General features: G+C 42.1%; 1 protein-coding gene across 2 annotated transcripts in view; it reads left to right on the forward strand.

Annotated features, from left to right (window-relative positions):
- abcc9 (ATP-binding cassette, sub-family C (CFTR/MRP), member 9) overlaps positions 1–18,074 on the forward strand; it is a 49,465-nt gene extending 31,391 nt beyond the window's left edge. Inside the window, exons 27-41 of one of the 2 annotated variants that reach the window (XM_084710553.1) lie at positions 242–469; positions 1,219–1,370; positions 1,623–1,692; positions 1,811–1,968; positions 2,251–2,343; positions 4,197–4,299; positions 4,667–4,780; positions 4,953–5,073; positions 7,278–7,408; positions 8,735–8,813; positions 12,310–12,418; positions 15,336–15,439; positions 15,530–15,663; positions 15,791–15,853; positions 17,767–18,074. In XM_084710553.1, coding sequence (XP_084566679.1) covers positions 242–469; positions 1,219–1,370; positions 1,623–1,692; positions 1,811–1,968; positions 2,251–2,343; positions 4,197–4,299; positions 4,667–4,780; positions 4,953–5,073; positions 7,278–7,408; positions 8,735–8,813; positions 12,310–12,418; positions 15,336–15,439; positions 15,530–15,663; positions 15,791–15,853; positions 17,767–17,904 — 1,797 coding nt within the window. In that variant the 3' untranslated portion in view covers positions 17,905–18,074. Of the gene's footprint in view, positions 1–241; positions 470–1,215; positions 1,371–1,622; positions 1,693–1,810; positions 1,969–2,250; positions 2,344–4,196; positions 4,300–4,666; positions 4,781–4,952; positions 5,074–7,277; positions 7,409–8,734; positions 8,814–12,309; positions 12,419–15,335; positions 15,440–15,529; positions 15,664–15,790; positions 15,854–17,766 lie in introns of both variants that reach the window. The other variant, XM_084710554.1, reaches the window with a different exon arrangement.

Below are 18,074 nucleotides of genomic sequence, written 5' to 3' on the forward strand. Positions count from 1 at the left end.
GGACTAAATATTCTTGTCTTTTTCTTGGCTGCTTCCCTTGATTGAATTTTTTAGGAAGGAGGTGCATTTGAACAGAAAGACTTTCAAAATAAAGGCATATCTCACAGATGATGATATGGGTAGACGTTTCAGTTTGCATCGGTGATATGAATGTTCACCTCTAATTCAAATTATTACCAGCATCATAGATGGTTTGTGAAATATGAATTTTGATTGTGATTTTTTCTGATTTAATCCTCAGGTGTGCTGGTGTTACCTGTCCTCTGGTGGCTTCTTCATGGTCTTCCTCATGGTCTCCTCTAAACTTCTCAAGCACTCTGTCATTGTTGCCATCGACTACTGGTTGGCCATCTGGACGTCCTCCAAAATCAACCAGACCGCAGGAAGAGGAACGGACGTGTCCAATGGAACCAGTCTGTCCTACAGCGTCAACGCCACAGCGCCCGCCGCTGCTACTGCTGCGGAGGATGTGGTAAAAGATTTCTCACAAGGGTTTTTTCTGAGGTATTTTCAGTCTTTATGATTAGAAATTCACAGCTTTGTTGAAATGGTGGCCAGCTTCACCGGGGAATACGGTACCGAGGTGATTTTCTCGCTGGGATTGACTCGTGGCGGCCCGGCGGCTGAGTCAGCTGGCTAGCTGAGCAAACTAGCTAACACCAGCAACAGTTAGCAGCACATCGCAGATAGCCTACTTTAGAAACAAGTAAACCAGCAGTCTGTCCATTAGGAAACTCTGTAAATCACCTTAACTTTGAACATTTAACAACATTTTTTGCAGGAGATCTTTCAGCTTGAGGTCGAGCTGAATTATTCATGTTATAAAAGCATTTGACAGTGTAATAAAACTTAATGACATCTTTATGACGAGTCCAAGGAAAATATTCATGATGCACTTTTAATATTCCCAAAACAGCCAATGTCAAAACCAACCACATATGATAGTTTTATGTGATGTAATGAAAACAGTCATAAAACGTAGCGAGGCCTGCGAGCTCGTTCAGGAAGTCACCGCGAGCTGCACCGCAATCACACGTGACGCGCCTCACACTCTGTAGTACAAACCAAACGCACCCTTCCATTCTGGCGGTCTATTTAAGCCGCTAAAGCCACCCGTCTCTCCCACTGCCTGCCACCTCCACAGCAGGTTTCACATGCTTGTTTTTGTGTGTGTGTGTGTGTGTGTGTGTGTGTGTGTGTGTCTGTGACCCACAGCAGGACTCCTACTATCTGCCGGTGTTTATCATCCTGTGTGCAGCTGGAATCACGTTGTGTCTCATCACCTCTCTGACTGTGGAGTTTCTGGGTCTCTCTGCAGCCACAAACCTGCACCACAACCTGCTCAACAAGATCATCCACGCCCCCATCAGGTAACAACTGGGACAAGTCAGGTGTCTGCGCTGGACGTAAGAAGACTCTCTCTGCTGTGCTCATCGTTTGTCTCTGTATCTTATGATTGTACTTTTTGATTGTACAACAACGGTGTGGTTTCTCTGTCTGTCTCCCCTTTTCTTTCTGGTGGGGAGGAAACGTCAGATGACCTTTGTTCAAATGTCAGAGCAGGAACAAACATCTAAAATGTTTTAGGTATTATTTGATATGTTTGTTTCTTCCCTCCTCAGGTTCTTTGACATCACTCCTCTGGGTCAGATCCTCAACAGATTCTCAGCTGATACCAACATCATAGACCAGGTAAGTTCATAATCTCGGGATCATTAGCATGACATCAAATATTTGCAGCGGCGTTGTAGCATTTTAATACTTTTATCTGCAATCTAAACTCTGACTTCTTTGTCTCTTCCTCTCTCAGCATATTCCTCCAACGCTGGAGTCCTTGACGAGATCCACGTTGCTCTGCTTGTCAGCCATCGGGGTCATTTCTTCCATCACTCCGGCTTTTATCGTCGCCTTAGTCCCCCTGGCGGTGGCTTTCTACTTCATCCAGAAGTACTTCCGGGTGGCCTCCAAGTGAGTCCACAGTGTGTAGATTTGTTGTAGACAGAGTGCATTATTATTTATTATGTTTTTGTGGTCAGACTTATCTGGGAATTTAGTTTGATTGAACGGCATCAGGAAACAGGAAACATCAAGTTCTGGATTTATGCACACATTAAATCTCGCACATCAGACAATTATAATATCACTGGGCGTATAATGCATGTAGATCCACACTGGAATAACTTCAAAATACACATTTATTCATAAGAAACTGCTGTAAACCACATACTGTGAATATTTTCTGTCTCTCAGGGACCTTCAGGACCTTGATGACTCCACACAGCTTCCTCTGCTCTGTCACTTCTCTGAGACCGCTGAAGGTCTCACCACTATTAGAGCATTCAGGTACAACACACACACACAAACACACACACACACACACACACACACACACACACACACACACTCATTGATATATTAACTATAAGTATAAAAGATTAAGAACTATCCCAAAGTTAGATAGGCCGATGTATTTCAGTGAAGAAAAATTATAAATAAAAATAGAAACTTTCCTGTTTTAAACACCTTTCATAGATTTCTGAGTTTACGAGGTGCAATTGAATGCACCACGACATCCCTGTCAGAGCCCATGTATTCTGCTGTACAAAGCAATGTAGATTTAGAGTTTATGGGGTGCAACTGAATGCACCATAGAGTCCTCGCCCCTTGTGCAAACATTTACTAGCCAGTGTGGCCAACAGCCTTCTGGGATTTATTCGCCAAGTGGAAAATCTACTCACATTTGACAAAAAGCGATTTTTTAAATGCTCTCTGTCTCTTTTCTTCCACCTTACATTTGTAACTACACTGGAAATAACTTGACAAGTTGTTTCATTCAGTCCCTGGAGGCTTCTCCCGCCACAAGAGTGACCTCTGCATGCCTAACCTCAACCCTTACCCCAAATTCAATCAAAGCTTAATTCTTACTGTAAACAAAGTCTTAACCCTAAAATAACCTCATCACAGCTTCCTCTGCTCTCTACATTGAGTCCCCACAATGTAACTATAAGTCAAGTCATGTCAGATTTTATTTATATAGGCCAAAATCACAATGTGCCTCAAGGGGCTTACAGTCTTTACAGTATGCAACACCCCCTGTCATGTAAACCCTCAAAAGAGACAGTAAAAACTCCCTGAATATCTTTTTCACAGGGGAAAAAATGGGAGAATCCTCAGAGCAGAGAGAGTGATCATGGAAATGCAGTTCGGCACGGTGCGGTTTGGTTCGACGCGGCCAAAATCACTGGTAGAAAAGGCCCACCGGTGTTTAATCTAAGCTATCGTGGGTGGACAGCTGAAAAGTGTGATGCTACGTCCCTACGTTTCATCGCTCTGATTGGTTGTAGATCTCTCCTGTTGCAACCAGAGGCATTTTGGTTTGCATCCGACAGTAACACCACTCATAAATGTAGAATGAACAGAGAAGATCCGGATTAATTTACACTTGTGAGTTGTTTTGCCGATGCCAGGCTACTGGTCCACTTTTCAAACTAGTGTTAGCAGCTGTGGTTTTCCTCAAAGACGCAGTGACAGAAACTTGAGTTGTAGTTTTATCAGCAGGAGTTTCGTCTTGTATTTCTGTCTTCACTCTCTTTTTCCCATCGTCGGTTTAATCCAACATTAAACAGCTCTCACGCTTTTTTCTCCTGTCCTCCCCGAGGACTTCCTCTTCCTCACACACACACACAAATATACAAACACTGACACACACACACACACACACACACACACACACACACACACACACAGAAACAGTGAATCTGGTGTTGCGACAGATTCTTGGCACTCATTGGATAGTTCCCATTATCATTATCCTCTGGTCTCCCTCCAAACCAAGTCTGGTTTTCGATGGCAGTGATTTACTCCTGAACACAGATGATTATAAAACCTTCAGATTAGATAAAGATTGAATATCAGGAGGACTATTTTATTCTTTTATTTGAAATTTTGTTTATTGATATTTCTGTCTTCTGTGGACCGTTTTCTCAGGTGCCATAGCAACAGGAGAAAGAACAGCCAAACACCAACATCGTATTTTAATGAAGAGATTCAGCAACTAATTGTTTTGCTCGGCTTTTTAATCTAACGTGAGCTAGATTTATTAGCACTTTAAGATCTGATTTAGACAACTTAAATATTTTGTCTTACCTTTATTCTTCAATTTCGCTTCGATGTTTTGCTGTGTGTGTTTGTTTCAGACACGAGGCTCGTTTCAAACAGCGAATGCTGGAGCTGACGGACACCAACAACACAGCCTACTTGTTTCTGTCTGCTGCAAACCGCTGGCTGGAGGTCCGAACGGTGAGGAATCATTATATTCTCTCTAACTATTCAGTTAAATGAATAATAACTTGAAGAATAGACGGGTAATGTTCGTACATGTTAAGACTAGTGTGCACTGGGGTCTGTCATGACTACCTGATGTTATTGCCGTTATAACAAAGTTTTTTTGATTTATGCTCTCGTCTTCTTTTGTCGACTTGCTGTAAGTTCAGTAAAATTTGCGATGCATTTGGACGGAAACCTGGTTAGTAAGTTACTACATGTTTTAGTTTAGATGGACAAAAACATGGCGACAACAGCAGCAGTGGCTAAAAAAAATAATAAACGAAATGCTCTTTGTTTTTGCGAGTGAACATTTCTTCTTCTCTTCTTCTTCTCTGTGCAGGATTACCTCGGAGCGGTGATAGTTCTGACAGCAGCAGGAGCCTCCATATGGAGTTTACGATACGGTCTGCATTCTTCGGGTCTGGTGGGCCTCGGGCTCACGTACGCCCTCACCGTGAGTTTTCTCTTTGTTTTGCGGTTCTCATGTGTAACGTTCTATCACACCATTGCACTCTCTTTTCAATCAGTCGGTCTGCTTATCTACTAAAGCAGCGGTTCTCAAAGTGCTGCTAAAGCGTGATTGGCTGTACAGTAGTCACATGATCGAGCTGCCTTGTGTCCTGCAGGTCACCAACTACCTGAACTGGGTTGTGAGGAACCTGGCAGACCTGGAGGTCCAGATGGCGGCTGTGAAGAAGGTCAACAGCTTCCTCGGCACAGAGTCAGAGAACTACGAGGGATCGATGGGTAACTGAGTTCTTGTAGTTCAGTTGATCAACACTACAACATCTCACTGTGTTTTGACATCATCATACAGACCCTGATGAGTCCAAGAGGAGAACCACATCTGAACCACATTTCTTTTTTCTTAATATATATATTTTATTTAGGATTTTACCAATATACAGAATACAAAAACAAAACAAAAACAGAGACCCTCAGGTTCAATTCACCCACCCAAACAAATATATTAAATTTTTCTTCATATGTTGCACAAGCATACCTAAATAAGTATTAGGTATTATCCAAAGCTAATGCTAAAAAAAAATCCACAATAAAAATGCAGAAACACACATAAAATGTGTTTGATGTAGCCATTCTGAGCAACTACAGGGTCAAAATGAACAATTATTATTATTTCCAATTGTTTCTTTATTTATTCCTAGTTATCTGACATCTCTGTCTTAAACTAGAAAACAAATATTCCTCCCTGATTTCCTCCCAAACCTTTGAAGATATGCTAAGGACCATAACCGGAGGGGAAACAGAAACATCGAGGACGTCAGAGTCGTCGATTCTCACCAGAGAAAACGGGTCAGAAGCAAAGCAAGCGTTCAAAACTCTGCTAAAATAGAACCGGGGCGAGCGTCAGTGGTGCACGGAGCAGGTTAGGACGTCACTGGGAAAAACTGAAACAACTTCGTGTTCGCTTGTTTTCCAGTTGATTAATATTTCAAGAATTACAGACACCTCTGACCTCGGAATGATTTTGTTTTCCCGAACAGAAAAGAGATAATGATGTGTGGATGAGTCCTGATTTATTGGATGGAACAGAATGACCTGATCTAACTGAGCAGTGTGTGTGTGTGCGTGTGTGTGTGTGTGCGTGTGTGTGTGTGTGCGCGCAGTTTTATCTTTTGCTCAAGAGTCCAGAAGCTGTGTTTTGGCTTTATGGGATGTGCTGTTGCCATGGTGAAATACAAATGCTGCTGGAATTTGTTCCTGGCAGGACAGATATCAGAACACAGAACTTTTATTTAATCAGGGTGAGATAGCTAATATCTAACCGAGCCAAATCGAATCGAACCAAACCAAATCTTTTCAAATCCTGAACAAAAAAGGAAAAAAAACCCTTCAGTGATCCGCCTGAAGGACCGAGACAGAGCAGCTATTTCTGGAAACATAACAAAAACAATTCCTGAGGTTGAAGGATGGCTGGAAATATCAAAGGAGGTGAAAAGAAGAACCAAAGAAAATGCTATTTTTCCGGATTCCGTTAAAATATCAGAGAAGAAAATGGGGTTTCCATGTCTGCGTCTCATTTAAGGTCATTTATCTCATTGCCTCTTCTTCTCATGGACTTTTACAGTAAATGAGCCACGAAACCATAAAACAATCCCAAAACCTCTGACTGACAGAAAACAGAAAGATTCCTCCTCTCTGACATCATGGAAGCTTCCAGCAAACTGATAAAAGTAGAAGACTGTCCAAAGTTAGGGAGGAACAAACTAACTTTGAGTCTCTTATCTCGTCAGTGTGTTTCTTCATGGCAGATCGACTCATCAGCCTCGAAAGCGGTTGTAAATTTTCCCCTGTGGCTCTGCAGGGAACTTCACTTCAGTTTATATTTAGTTTTATTACTTTTAAGACAAAGCCTGCGTCACAAACTGGGGGCACTGAGGTTTCAAAATGTTTTTCCGGGCGTGGGAGGTCTGATAGAAGATGCAGATTGGAATTAAAAATTAAGAATTCACCTGAGTGAAATATTGCACAGTGTGGAATAACATTACACCTGAAAATAATTACTAATACTGCATGATTGGTATGCAGAGTCGTGCAAATAGAGTGATGCATGCATGGGCTTAGAAACAGATACAGTGGTCTCTCCTGTGGATTAAAGACAGAGACAGAGAAGCAGGAGTGGTATACATATCATAATAAGTTTAAACTAATAAAACTCTGTATGGTTGTGATGTCAGCGGAGAATCTCAGCAGCACTTTAATAGGAAAACTGTCCCGCAGTTTATCTGCAGTGTTATGACGTGTTCCATATGGTGTGTGTGTTTCTGTTTACACCAGCCAGGACTGTAACATAGACAACTGGCCTGCAGCTCCTCGTCTGTTTCTTGTTGGTCTCAAACTACAGACGGTGCGTTCGGGTGTCGTCTGGTCAAGCGAGAGTTAAAATCGGAGAGGACTGGGCTCTGACTTGAGTGTTTCTCTCCCCGCAGACACCTCTCAGGTACCCGAGAACTGGCCCCAGAACGGTGAGATAAAGATCCAGGACCTGTGTGTGCGCTACGATCCCATGCTCAAACCGGTGCTCAAACACGTCAACGCGTACATCGAACCAGGCCAGAAGGTAATTAACACGAAGCCGCGAAGAGAGCGAGGCACGTCTGAGGCGATCATTGTGTGTAAGAGTTACATAACAGCTCGAAAAGGCCAAGAGAGAACCAAGCATCTGTCATATTCACTGTTTATCTTTTCTTCAAATATCTTTTGATCTCTTATTTCTTAATGTAGTGGAGGATATTACTCTATTAGACTATTAATCTATTACTATCAGTGAATGATTTTATGGTGACCAGTTCAAATGTTGCTGTTTGGGTAAAGAACAAGTTAGGGTGATTTGATAAGTTATAAAATAAGAAAGTAATGCAGTCAAACATCATCAAGTGATGTTTATGTAACCTGAAGTTTAACCAGCAGTTTTGCATTAATCCATGTAGTGAAGCTGCTATAAATGTCAGGTAATTCTCACTGTAATGCAGAGAAAGAAGGATCTGTTGCAGCCTGAAATGCCTGATTTCACGGCAGCTTTTCTAAAAAAAAATTGTGATGCATGTTGCAATGCTTTTATGCTTTTTTTTTCAGTGAAATTGCAGCAGCAAGTGAAAACTGCAAAAGAAAGTTGCGATTTTTTATCAATCAAAGGGAACTCGTTCCAGGGAGAACAAATCACATGTCAGTGTTGATGTCAGTAACAGCGACAAATCTTCTGTTCTTTTCAGGGCCTGTGACAAAATAATAAAATATAAATGCAAAAAACTAGTGAATAATTAAACAAAACATTGGCTGCGTTCATTAAGACGAACATGTTTGATGCCAGTTTTGCAGAAGAGTTGCAAAGTTTGGACAAAGCTGCAAGCTCACACAGAATTCACGGGGTTTGGTTGAATTTGCGTGAATTGTTGCAGTCGCAACATCGCAGCTTCCTGGAGGGACTGAATACTGTGACCTGTTACTGCTGCACGTCGCACAGAGAGTCAGAAAGTTTTCTTCAAAGACGAGGAGTCAGCAGAATTCAGCACTCTGCCTGTTATTTAAACTTTCATGTGAGTCAGCGTCAGTTTGATGGTGTCGCCAAAGAGTCCAAACTAACTGCAGAGAGCCCAAAGGTTCTTCAGCTGTTCTTAGAACTACGAAAAAAGTTCCTCTGGTCGGGAAACGCCTGAATGTTTAAACTAACAGCTACGGTCTGAAACGTCGGAGGCTAATAAGAAGACTGTGGACTTTTCCTTTGAAGTCGCAGCCGTGTGCCTCCAGTAAACTGTGAACTGACACTTGGTGACCAAACTCTGTCCACGCTCGGCACGTCCCCGCCACTCTGTTCTCACGCAGGTGTCTGATGTCTCGCAGCAGTGTCACAGCGAAGCTTATTGACTGTGTCTCCGCTGTCTCTTAGGTGGGAATCTGCGGTCGCACGGGCAGCGGGAAGTCCTCCCTGTCGCTGGCCTTCTTCAACATGGTGGACATATTTGAAGGTGGGTCTGTCTCCTGTCACACAGAGAGAGAGGGAGCTCGCTGTTTTATCCTCCTCTTTCATCTTTCAGTTTGGTTTCTGTTCCTGCACTCAGTGTCTCGTCTCTCTTTGTCTCCCTGTCTTTCGCTGGTTGAGTGTGTTTATGTCTCATTAAAGCGGCGGATGATCTCTTGCGTGTTTGGGAACATCGCTGAAGGATTTCCCTCAGGGTTGTTGTCTTGAGTATCTCTTGACCCCGAGTTCGACTTTATCCCCAAAACAAAACAACATTTTGATCTCTTGTTTTGTCTTTATGTTGTCATGTTTCTCCTCTGATCCACTTATAAGTTAAAGAAGATGTACTTCAGTATAAATGATATAATAAATCATAATAAATCCTTTTAAAAACCTTTGAAGACCAGCTTGTGGAACAGTTCTCTGCACTGCTTGTTAGTATTTTCAGTATTGCAGTTTTCTCTGCATGTTCAGGATTTAATGATACAGATTTTTTGGCATCTAGTCGCTGCATAAGAACATAACAGAGCAGAGGCGTAAAAAACATGTTGAGGCCTTAACTTCTCTTGCAAAACATTGAGGTTAATGTGTATTTCAGTACAGTATTCTTTTGTCTTGGTGTAAGTTAAGTTCGCCTTTAATCTTGTCCTGTCCAAACAACCAGCCGTACAAAAATTATTATTATTAAACCACCTATTTAAGTCTCATTTGACCATGCTCTCAGCCGGGGCTTTAAATCAGCACCAGAATGGCTGGTTTGTTTTTGCACCACTAAAAGTTTTTCAGTCTTTTCACAAAAGAAAGATGGAAAATGTTCTTCCACCATCTGTTCAGGAAAGTGGATGAGAACTTTTCTGGGAAATCTGCTCTTATCTTCAGAAACACTAGAACTAAGAGCGCAGATTGGACGAGACAGAAATATTTATAGTCATTTGACTCAGGTATCATGACGGATCTAACGAAGCTACATGCGCTCCTTCTAACTAAATCACCCTTTTAGTTTATGGTTCCTCTCTAAAGTGGTAATCATAAACCTTTTCTTCTTGTAAACCTGCTCGCTCTGAGCTCCTCTTCACCACCGCTGCACAGCACGACTGTGGTCCGTTCATTTGTTTAGTCTCACCTATACATTAAAAGATATTAGACTGAAATGTTTATTCCACAGCGGTGACTCTGTGATTTAAGTGTTGACGTTCGCAGCTTTGAGTCACCACAAACTCCTCCAGCCTGGTTGTACTTAAGATTTTTTATTTTTTTCTGGACATCCCAAGTGATCACAAGATGGATCTGTGGACCCTAAAGATTATAAAATAAGAAAAATGCTACTCAAACTCATTTTTTAAAAACTTTTCCATGAACTTTTCCTTTTTATTTTCAAACACTGGAAAGTTTTATGCCATCAGACCTTTAAAATCTAAGAAGCAAACATCTCTCGGTTTGTGCTCACAAATCTTAGACATGTGGAAAATGTGACGAGGGCTCGTGGGTTTTCTTATTCACTTTTACTCTGCGCAGCCAAAAGTGCCAGTGGAAAAGGCCCATCACTTGTAGGTTGAGATGATTTAATTGCAGAAACAACAGAACAGATATTCTGCTGGAGGTAAATAAATTCTCCAGATTACCTTAAAAGAAATCATCCCATTCACTCTGTAGTATAGTCGTTTATATTGATGTTGTAGAAATGTTTATTTAACTGTCCCTCCTTACGTTTCAGCTTTTTTAAACACTTGTGCGGTGTGAGAATCTGAAGGTTTTTTGTTCTTCGTGTGCGTTGTTTCACTTTTAAATTCCTGACGTGAGGATCTGAAGTAGACTCTTCAGTCAGAGGGTTAAAATAAGGACGTAACAGTAGACGCAGCCCGTTTTCTGGTGTGATTTGCGAGTTCTGGGTGATATTTCTCCAGGACAGCAGGCATAAAGTCCTAAAACTGTCATTTTTATTTACTGGACCGTGAAAGTGAGGCGTAATCGTATCGTTCTGTTTTCAGTCTGGATGAAGATGACGCTCCAAGACAGATTATTCGGACAAAGATGAGATTACACAGTCACTTTTTCCATACACACACACACACACACACACACACACACACACACACACACACACACACACACACACAGCTGGGCAGACATTTCATTTAACAGTAAATTAAGAAGTGTGTGTCAGCAGCATTTCCTTATAAAGCAGTGAAATAAAACCAGAGCAGCGTCCTGCTGATGGCTCTCCTGACTGGACTGTACAGAACATTCTGGATTTTATGAGCCCAAAAATATAACTTTGTATTCAACAGAACAAATGTGTTCAGTCATTGTGAACAAGTGAAGGAGTTAAAGTTTTAAAGGAGCAGTTGCTTATTAAGGTACTTATGCGTAGTCAGTGTTTTACCTGCAGCAGATGGCGGTCGACGCCCCCAGTTTGGAGATTCAGTACAGGTGTTGGAAGTTAAGCAATGTGGGAAACTGACGTTGTTTAAGCCAAATATCGCTCTCTCTCCAAAGCCACCAGACTCCACTGGCAAAATCAGTGATTTTATTTTGCAGAACACAACACAGCAACTCCTGTGTTCTGTGAGGTAAAATTACTATTTTTGCCAGTGGAGTTTGGTTGGTGTGGAGAGAGTGATGTTTGTCTTATATAACAGAAAGTTTTCCATCAAAGAAGGCTGTCCATCTACTGTACTACACTTCAAATAATCCGAACTGTTCCTTTAAGAGGGTGATTTCAGTTTAAAAATACCAAATAAGGATCAGTCTTTTTTTTTTCAACCCAGTAAGACAAAATGACCATAATATTCTGTCTTGCTCTAGTTATTCAATTTCTAAACCACACGAGTCCTCTTATGCACCCGAACGTGCACACACACACACACACACACACACACACGCAAGCACGCACGCACACACATACACACACACACACACACACACACACACACACACACACACACACACACACACACAACTCACTGTTGCTGTGAAGGCAGCGCCAAAAGAACCGATGCCAAAGCAGCGTTCTTGAAGTATTCACCCTGGTGATGTATTATCTCTGCACAGGACATTTGTATCGAGTGTTTTTAATATCTCTGTCATAAAACATTGTGTTTTATAACAGAGCGTGTTAGTTTGTTGTTTAAATTACAGTCATTTGTAGTTTAAAGAGAAAGGAGCCCCTGAAGAGATGGACAACAGTCAGTTTCAGGTTGTGCTGCACATTTCTGAATTTTAAATTGTTTGTTAGACATCTAAACAATGTGAAACATTTATCATCTAAACAAACTGCAAGTCTTTGGGGATGAATTTGATTTTATTTTGTACATTAAAAAAATAAAAGAAAGTTAAGTTACCAGATAGACAGAGAGATACTGGAAAAGATACAGCAACCTCACAATAAACAACAGTGAATATTTATCAAAACATCACAAACAGTATCATTATATTTATAATTGTAGTAAATAAACTGTTGTGACTTAGATTAGAGATGTGAGCATGTGTTTTCTTGTTTGCAGGAAAGATCGTCATCGACGGGATCGACATCTGTAAACTTCCTCTGCAGACACTCAGGTCGCGACTCTCCATCATCCTGCAGGATCCCGTGTTGTTCAGCGGATCGATAAGGTACACAAACACACACTCGAACGAAGCTTCAGTCTGTCGTCCTGTTTAATAAACTGTGAAGTATTATCATGCAGAGTCTTAAGATCTGGCTCCTCTGTTTATTTACCATAACACAAGATTTGTGAATTGTGTTGACAAGACTCTCAGAGCGTAATAAACCTAGAAGGGTCTTTCTGTGCTCCAGATCGTCCATCTGAAGCTAAAGGGAGGCGACGGCAAAGACAACATGAAATAAAGCCTAACATTAGGATTATTTTAAAACGTCAGCGCTGGAGAAGAGTTTCAGAGAGCAGAAATTACACTTCAAAAGTTGTAAAGATGCTGGCTGGTTTGCATTGAGTCACAGAGACTATGGTCGTGACCCGAATGCTTTGAAGTTTCTACCGTTGCCATGGTAATCGTTGTCCAAATGAGCACTTGAATCCTTGAGAGCCTGTCTTCTTTTGTTTAATGTCAAAACCCGTGCACTTAAAAAAAAACGTGCACGTGATTTTAGAGCACAAAAAAAAAGCATCTTTGCAAAGTCCCGAGGGGACACTTCTGTGTGCGCTGTGGCAGATGTCCCCCCCCCCCCCCCCCCCCGTCTTCATCTCTCATCAGACTCACAGTGACAGTAATATCAAAATATAAACTCCAGACGAGAGACCTCAGATCTCCACCAGGCAACCAAACAACAATATCTGGATGTAACTCCTTAGTTAAGTAGCTTATGAATTCTTGACTTACGGCCAAAAACGTGTTTTATGACGTCACAGTGACCTTTGACCTCCAAAAGTCCGAGCGGACATTTGCAAATTTGAAGAGATTCTCTCCAGACGTTCCTGAGATCACGTTGGGTGGAATGATGTCACAGTGACGTTTGCCGAAATTTATTTTAGTTTAGCCTCGAGTCCAAGTGAACGTTTGTACCAAATGCCAAGAGTTTCCCTCCAAACATTCCTGAGGTTCCACGTTCGCAAGAGCAGCATGGACATGAGGTTACAGTGACCTTTGACCTTTTGCCACTAAAATCTAGTCCTTTCATCCTTGAGTTCACGTGGACGTTTGTGCCAATTGTCGGTCCGATGGCGGTGATGTGTTTTAGGAAAGTGTGATAGCCTTTGTTCCTTCTCTCCCGGCAAAGCTTCAACGTAGTTGAGTCATTTTTTGGGGACACGGGATTCCCATGGCATGAAGTCAGTTTCACTATTAATCAAGGGACTGGGACGGGACGTGGAAAAAATCAGCGGAGGCAGGCAGCGCGGGAATCATAAAATGGAACAGGACAGGAGTATTGTTTGGGAGTAGTGTGGGACAGGAGTGAACGTCCACTCAAATCCCCCAAAATGGAATTCGGTCAATTTTAAAAGAGGAAGAGAGGAAGTGATTTCTGAACTCAGCCGTAGCTGGACATCATGCCGTTCGATTAACCACGCTCATCTCACTGAAATGAGAGGACTTGTAGTGTGAGTTTCTTTTTCTTTTTGTCACATGACGACACAAAGTCCCAGCTGTGGGGTTAGTGGTTTAAAACACAGTGGGAACTCTGGCTCGGACCTAATCTGACTTTTGTCACAGACGTCACGGACTGAGGAGGTCGCCGGAGGGATGAAGGACCCTGCGTCCTCTTCTGTCTCCTCCTTCCTCCTCCTCTGTCACACACACTCACGGCCTCCGTGTGTTTGTGTTACTAGAAGACTTGGTGACTCCGTGTTTGTTATAAAAGACAAAGAGCATGTGCTGTTTGTTTGGACAGATACGGTGCTCTAGATAATTGTGCGTGTGAGAGTGTGTGTCCTGGCTTTTCCACCGGCTCTTGTTTACGTGAACATAAGCCCGGGGTGAATGGTCGACAGTAACTGTTTTAGACTCTGCTCTTTTATTCTGACTCACTCTGACTGCCACACACACACAGATAAAGTCTCATCATGATTACGTCTGCGGTTTTCCTCAAAATCTCAAAGAGGGAGCCAAAAGTTAAAAAGTCCAGAGTGTAAGATTTATGTGGATTTATCGAAGAATATGTCAGAAATGGAAGATGATTTTCGTAAGTGTGTTTTCATTAGTGTATAAAGAACTGTTGTGTTTTTGTTACCTCACGTTCATTTTTACAGAGGGAGTCAAAAATTAAAACTTAATTTAAAAATTAAACTTTAATTAATTCATATTATATCATGCATGTACACAAAAATACTCAGCATGCAGAAAAAATACAAACATGCATATCCATGTGTATTTTAAATTAATTTATTATGCATGTAGATACAGGGATACACATGCACCTGCACACACAAACAACACACACACACACACACACACACACACACACACACACACACACACACAGGGACACGTGCACATCTAAACATCAACAGTTGGTGATTTTATAATCCCCTGTACAATCTCCCCTCATTTCCCTTCCCAGTGAGTCAGGAGGAGGGTCTCCTGCACAAATTATGTCCTCTAATCTGTGTGGATGGACTAGATTTTCTTCCGAAGAGATCCACGACTTGGAATTTGTCGGATCCAAGCAAGATTTTATAGTTCGCAGTACAAAAGTACACCAGTATTAAAGCCAAGGTATCGGCAGCAGAATGATAACAATAGCTGTAAATATATTGTTTTAAAAATTGTTCACGCCACGACCACAAACTGTCTTTGACACTGACGGTGTCTCTGAAGTTTGTTTGGTCCTAACTGATGTCCTCTTTGACCTGAGTTTTAACTCCTGCAGACTCCTGACTGTCAGCGACTAAAGAAATCTGCACAAGTTGATGGAAACAGTTTTCAGAATTTCAGGTTTCTCTTGAGCTTTAAATCAGTAATGAATTAATTACTTTAATTAGAGAAAAGGTCGATCCACCTGCTCAGCGTCCTCTGACTTCTGATGATACCAACACATTAACTCGTAAAGTGTAAACTGCGTCCTCTGTTGCAGGTTTAATCTCGATCCAGAGAGGACATGCACTGATGATCGACTCTGGGAGGCGCTGGAGATCGCTCAGCTGAAGAACATGGTGAAGGCGCTGCCTGGAGGATTAGGTACGCAAAACAAACGTCCTCATCTCGAGATAAAAATTACTTTCATTGCGGGAAAAGTAAGTAATTTAAAACTTTTCTCTTTGCGTCCAGACGCGGTTGTGACAGAAGGTGGAGAGAACTTCAGCGTCGGTCAGAGGCAGCTCTTCTGTTTGGCTCGAGCTTTCGTCAGAAAGAGCAGCATCCTCATCATGGACGAAGCCACGGCGTCCATAGACATGGCCACGGTGTGTGTCTGTGTGTGTTATCTCAGATAATGCTTAGTTTTAAAGAAGCAGCCCACATTTCTATTTGTTTTTAAAGATTTTTCATCTCAGATAATCAGAATAATGATGATGGTTTCCCTCCTTGCAGGAAAACATCTTACAAAAAGTTGTGATGACTGCGTTTGCAGACAGAACTGTCGTTACAATCGCAGTAAGTCCTTCTGTCTTTTCTTCCGTTGATTTTGTTGTTTGGGACACAAACCACAGTCCTGCAGCCGACTGAGGTTCTACGTTCTGCTGATAGATGCAGATATGTGACACACGTGTGCATCTGTCAGACTGTATTTTCCTTCTGGATGCATCGCACATCCTTTTCCTGTGACTTTTCCTTTTTCACACTAACTGTTTTTCCATAAAGTATCTAACATAGTTGTTGTTCCAGATGCATTTAGCGTCTTTAATGTAAAATCAGTCCTCTTAGCCACTTCTTTTACTCACCTGCTTTCCTTTTCTGAATCTTTTCTGTCCCTGTGATGCTGTCTTGTCCTGTTTACTATTTTTCCCTCCTTTATTTTTCTGCTTTCACCCACCGCTCCTCCTTCTATCCTTTCTATCCTGTCTTCTGCCTCCGTCCCTCTGTCCCGTCGCCAGCACCGCGTGTCCTCTATCTTGGACGCCGAGCAGGTGTTGGTCTTCTCCTCGGGGATCTTGGTGGAAAGCGCCTCTGGTCCCAACCTGCTAGCACAGGAGGAGAGCCTCTTCAGTGTGTTAGTGAGGACTCACAAGTAGACCCGGATCAGACTCTGCACGACTCTCTTCTGCCTTCTCTCTGTCTTCCATTTTTCCACCTGCTTCTGTATTTTTTTCTTCTTCTCTCCCTGGCTGAGTCTGGGTCTGCTGAAGCCTTACTGCCACTGACAGCCTGGTTGGTATAAAAACAAACTGCTGCATGCTCTTTCAGTTTCATGTGCATGCAGTGAAATCTTTCAATATTCAATTAGAGCCTTGATTCTCAATCTGTGGTACCACTGGTGGCACTAGAGCTCCCTCTGGTGGTGCACCGAGGAATCTCCTAAAATTTAAAAAATGAAACGAATTATTTTAAAAACATAAATCCATGAAAGTAGTTGAGAAATGTGAATGTCACAGTACTTTTTATGCAGAAAAATTGCACCTTCTCTGTTTGCATGTGTTGGTCTGAAAATGGCAGCGACGTTGACGTATGGGTCTGCCGCAACCCGTCGAATCGGCCAATGTGGCATGTACGTGTATATTTTTATGGTTAAACCGTGTCTCAGTCTAAGAGGATCGCTAACTGAGCTAAAGGGCTGGTGGCAACTACAGCAGCAGTGCAGAGGTGACTACAGTATTACGAGAAAAAGGTCCCTGTTGAAACAGTCTCTCGGTCTGGCGTCCAACGAAGGGAGGGGAAAAGGAAAACGTGGTTGATTAAGACACAAGCATTCGTTCACATTTTCTTTGGCCGATTTGTTTAAAAATTTGTAGTACATTTAGATAGAAACACGGCTGAATTCTAAACCTTTCTTATGCTTCGGTAAAACCTTGGTGTACCTGAATCCCTCGCTATTCTCCTTCAATACAAGTTAGGCTTTCTTCAGAAGGGAACTGTATTTGAGTTGCTAATCCTCGTTTCGGCGATCCGAGTCTCATGAAACAGAAAGAGCGACATCATCTGCAAAGAAACGGAACGGAGATCCCACCGTTCAGACCTCAGATTGCTTTGTTTCAGTCTCTATGCAGAATATTTTAAAGGCAGCTTCAGTTCTGAGGAACTTTTGGGCGTTTTCTCTTGAGACAATGTGAGAAATAGAGACAGAGTTATCGACAGTGGCTTCCCAAAGGTCTACTGATTCAGGAACTTTTTGTTTAGTCAGCCCTTTGGCCTTTAACAAATAATTCCCCACACACCGGTTCTAGGATCCAGATGTCAGGTTATAATGCACCGTCTTGTGTAAAAAATAATTCTTAAAACCTTAAACTCGTCCATCTACGAGGCTCAATCATGCGACCGTAAATGTGTGTGCTGAATTAAATGTATTTTACTGAAGTTCACAACTTTTCCAGAACCTAACTGTCCTTGTTTCCATGGCTTTGTGTTCGCAGCACCGTGTCCACACCATCCTGACAGCTGACCTGGTCATTGTGATGAAGCGAGGGAACATTCTGGAGTACGACAAACCCGAGACTCTTTTGGAGCAGGAGGACGGGATGTTCGCCTCGTTCGTCAAGGCCGACATGTAGAGACTCGCGAGCGGTCAGCGCAGCCGACAGCTGACAGACTGATCAGTCGGTTGATCTTTTTTTTTTTTTTTTTAATGTAGAGTTGTTGTTTTTTCTTAATGAGGCCGACAGACCTCTGTGACACTGCAACACTCCAGTGAAGCCAATAATACACTGTGTTTCTTTACCGA

This window comes from Lutjanus erythropterus, chromosome 22, assembly GCF_056507025.1.
Source record: "Lutjanus erythropterus isolate fLutEry1 chromosome 22, fLutEry1.hap2, whole genome shotgun sequence".
NCBI classification, from domain to species: Eukaryota; Metazoa; Chordata; class Actinopteri; order Lutjaniformes; family Lutjanidae; genus Lutjanus; species Lutjanus erythropterus.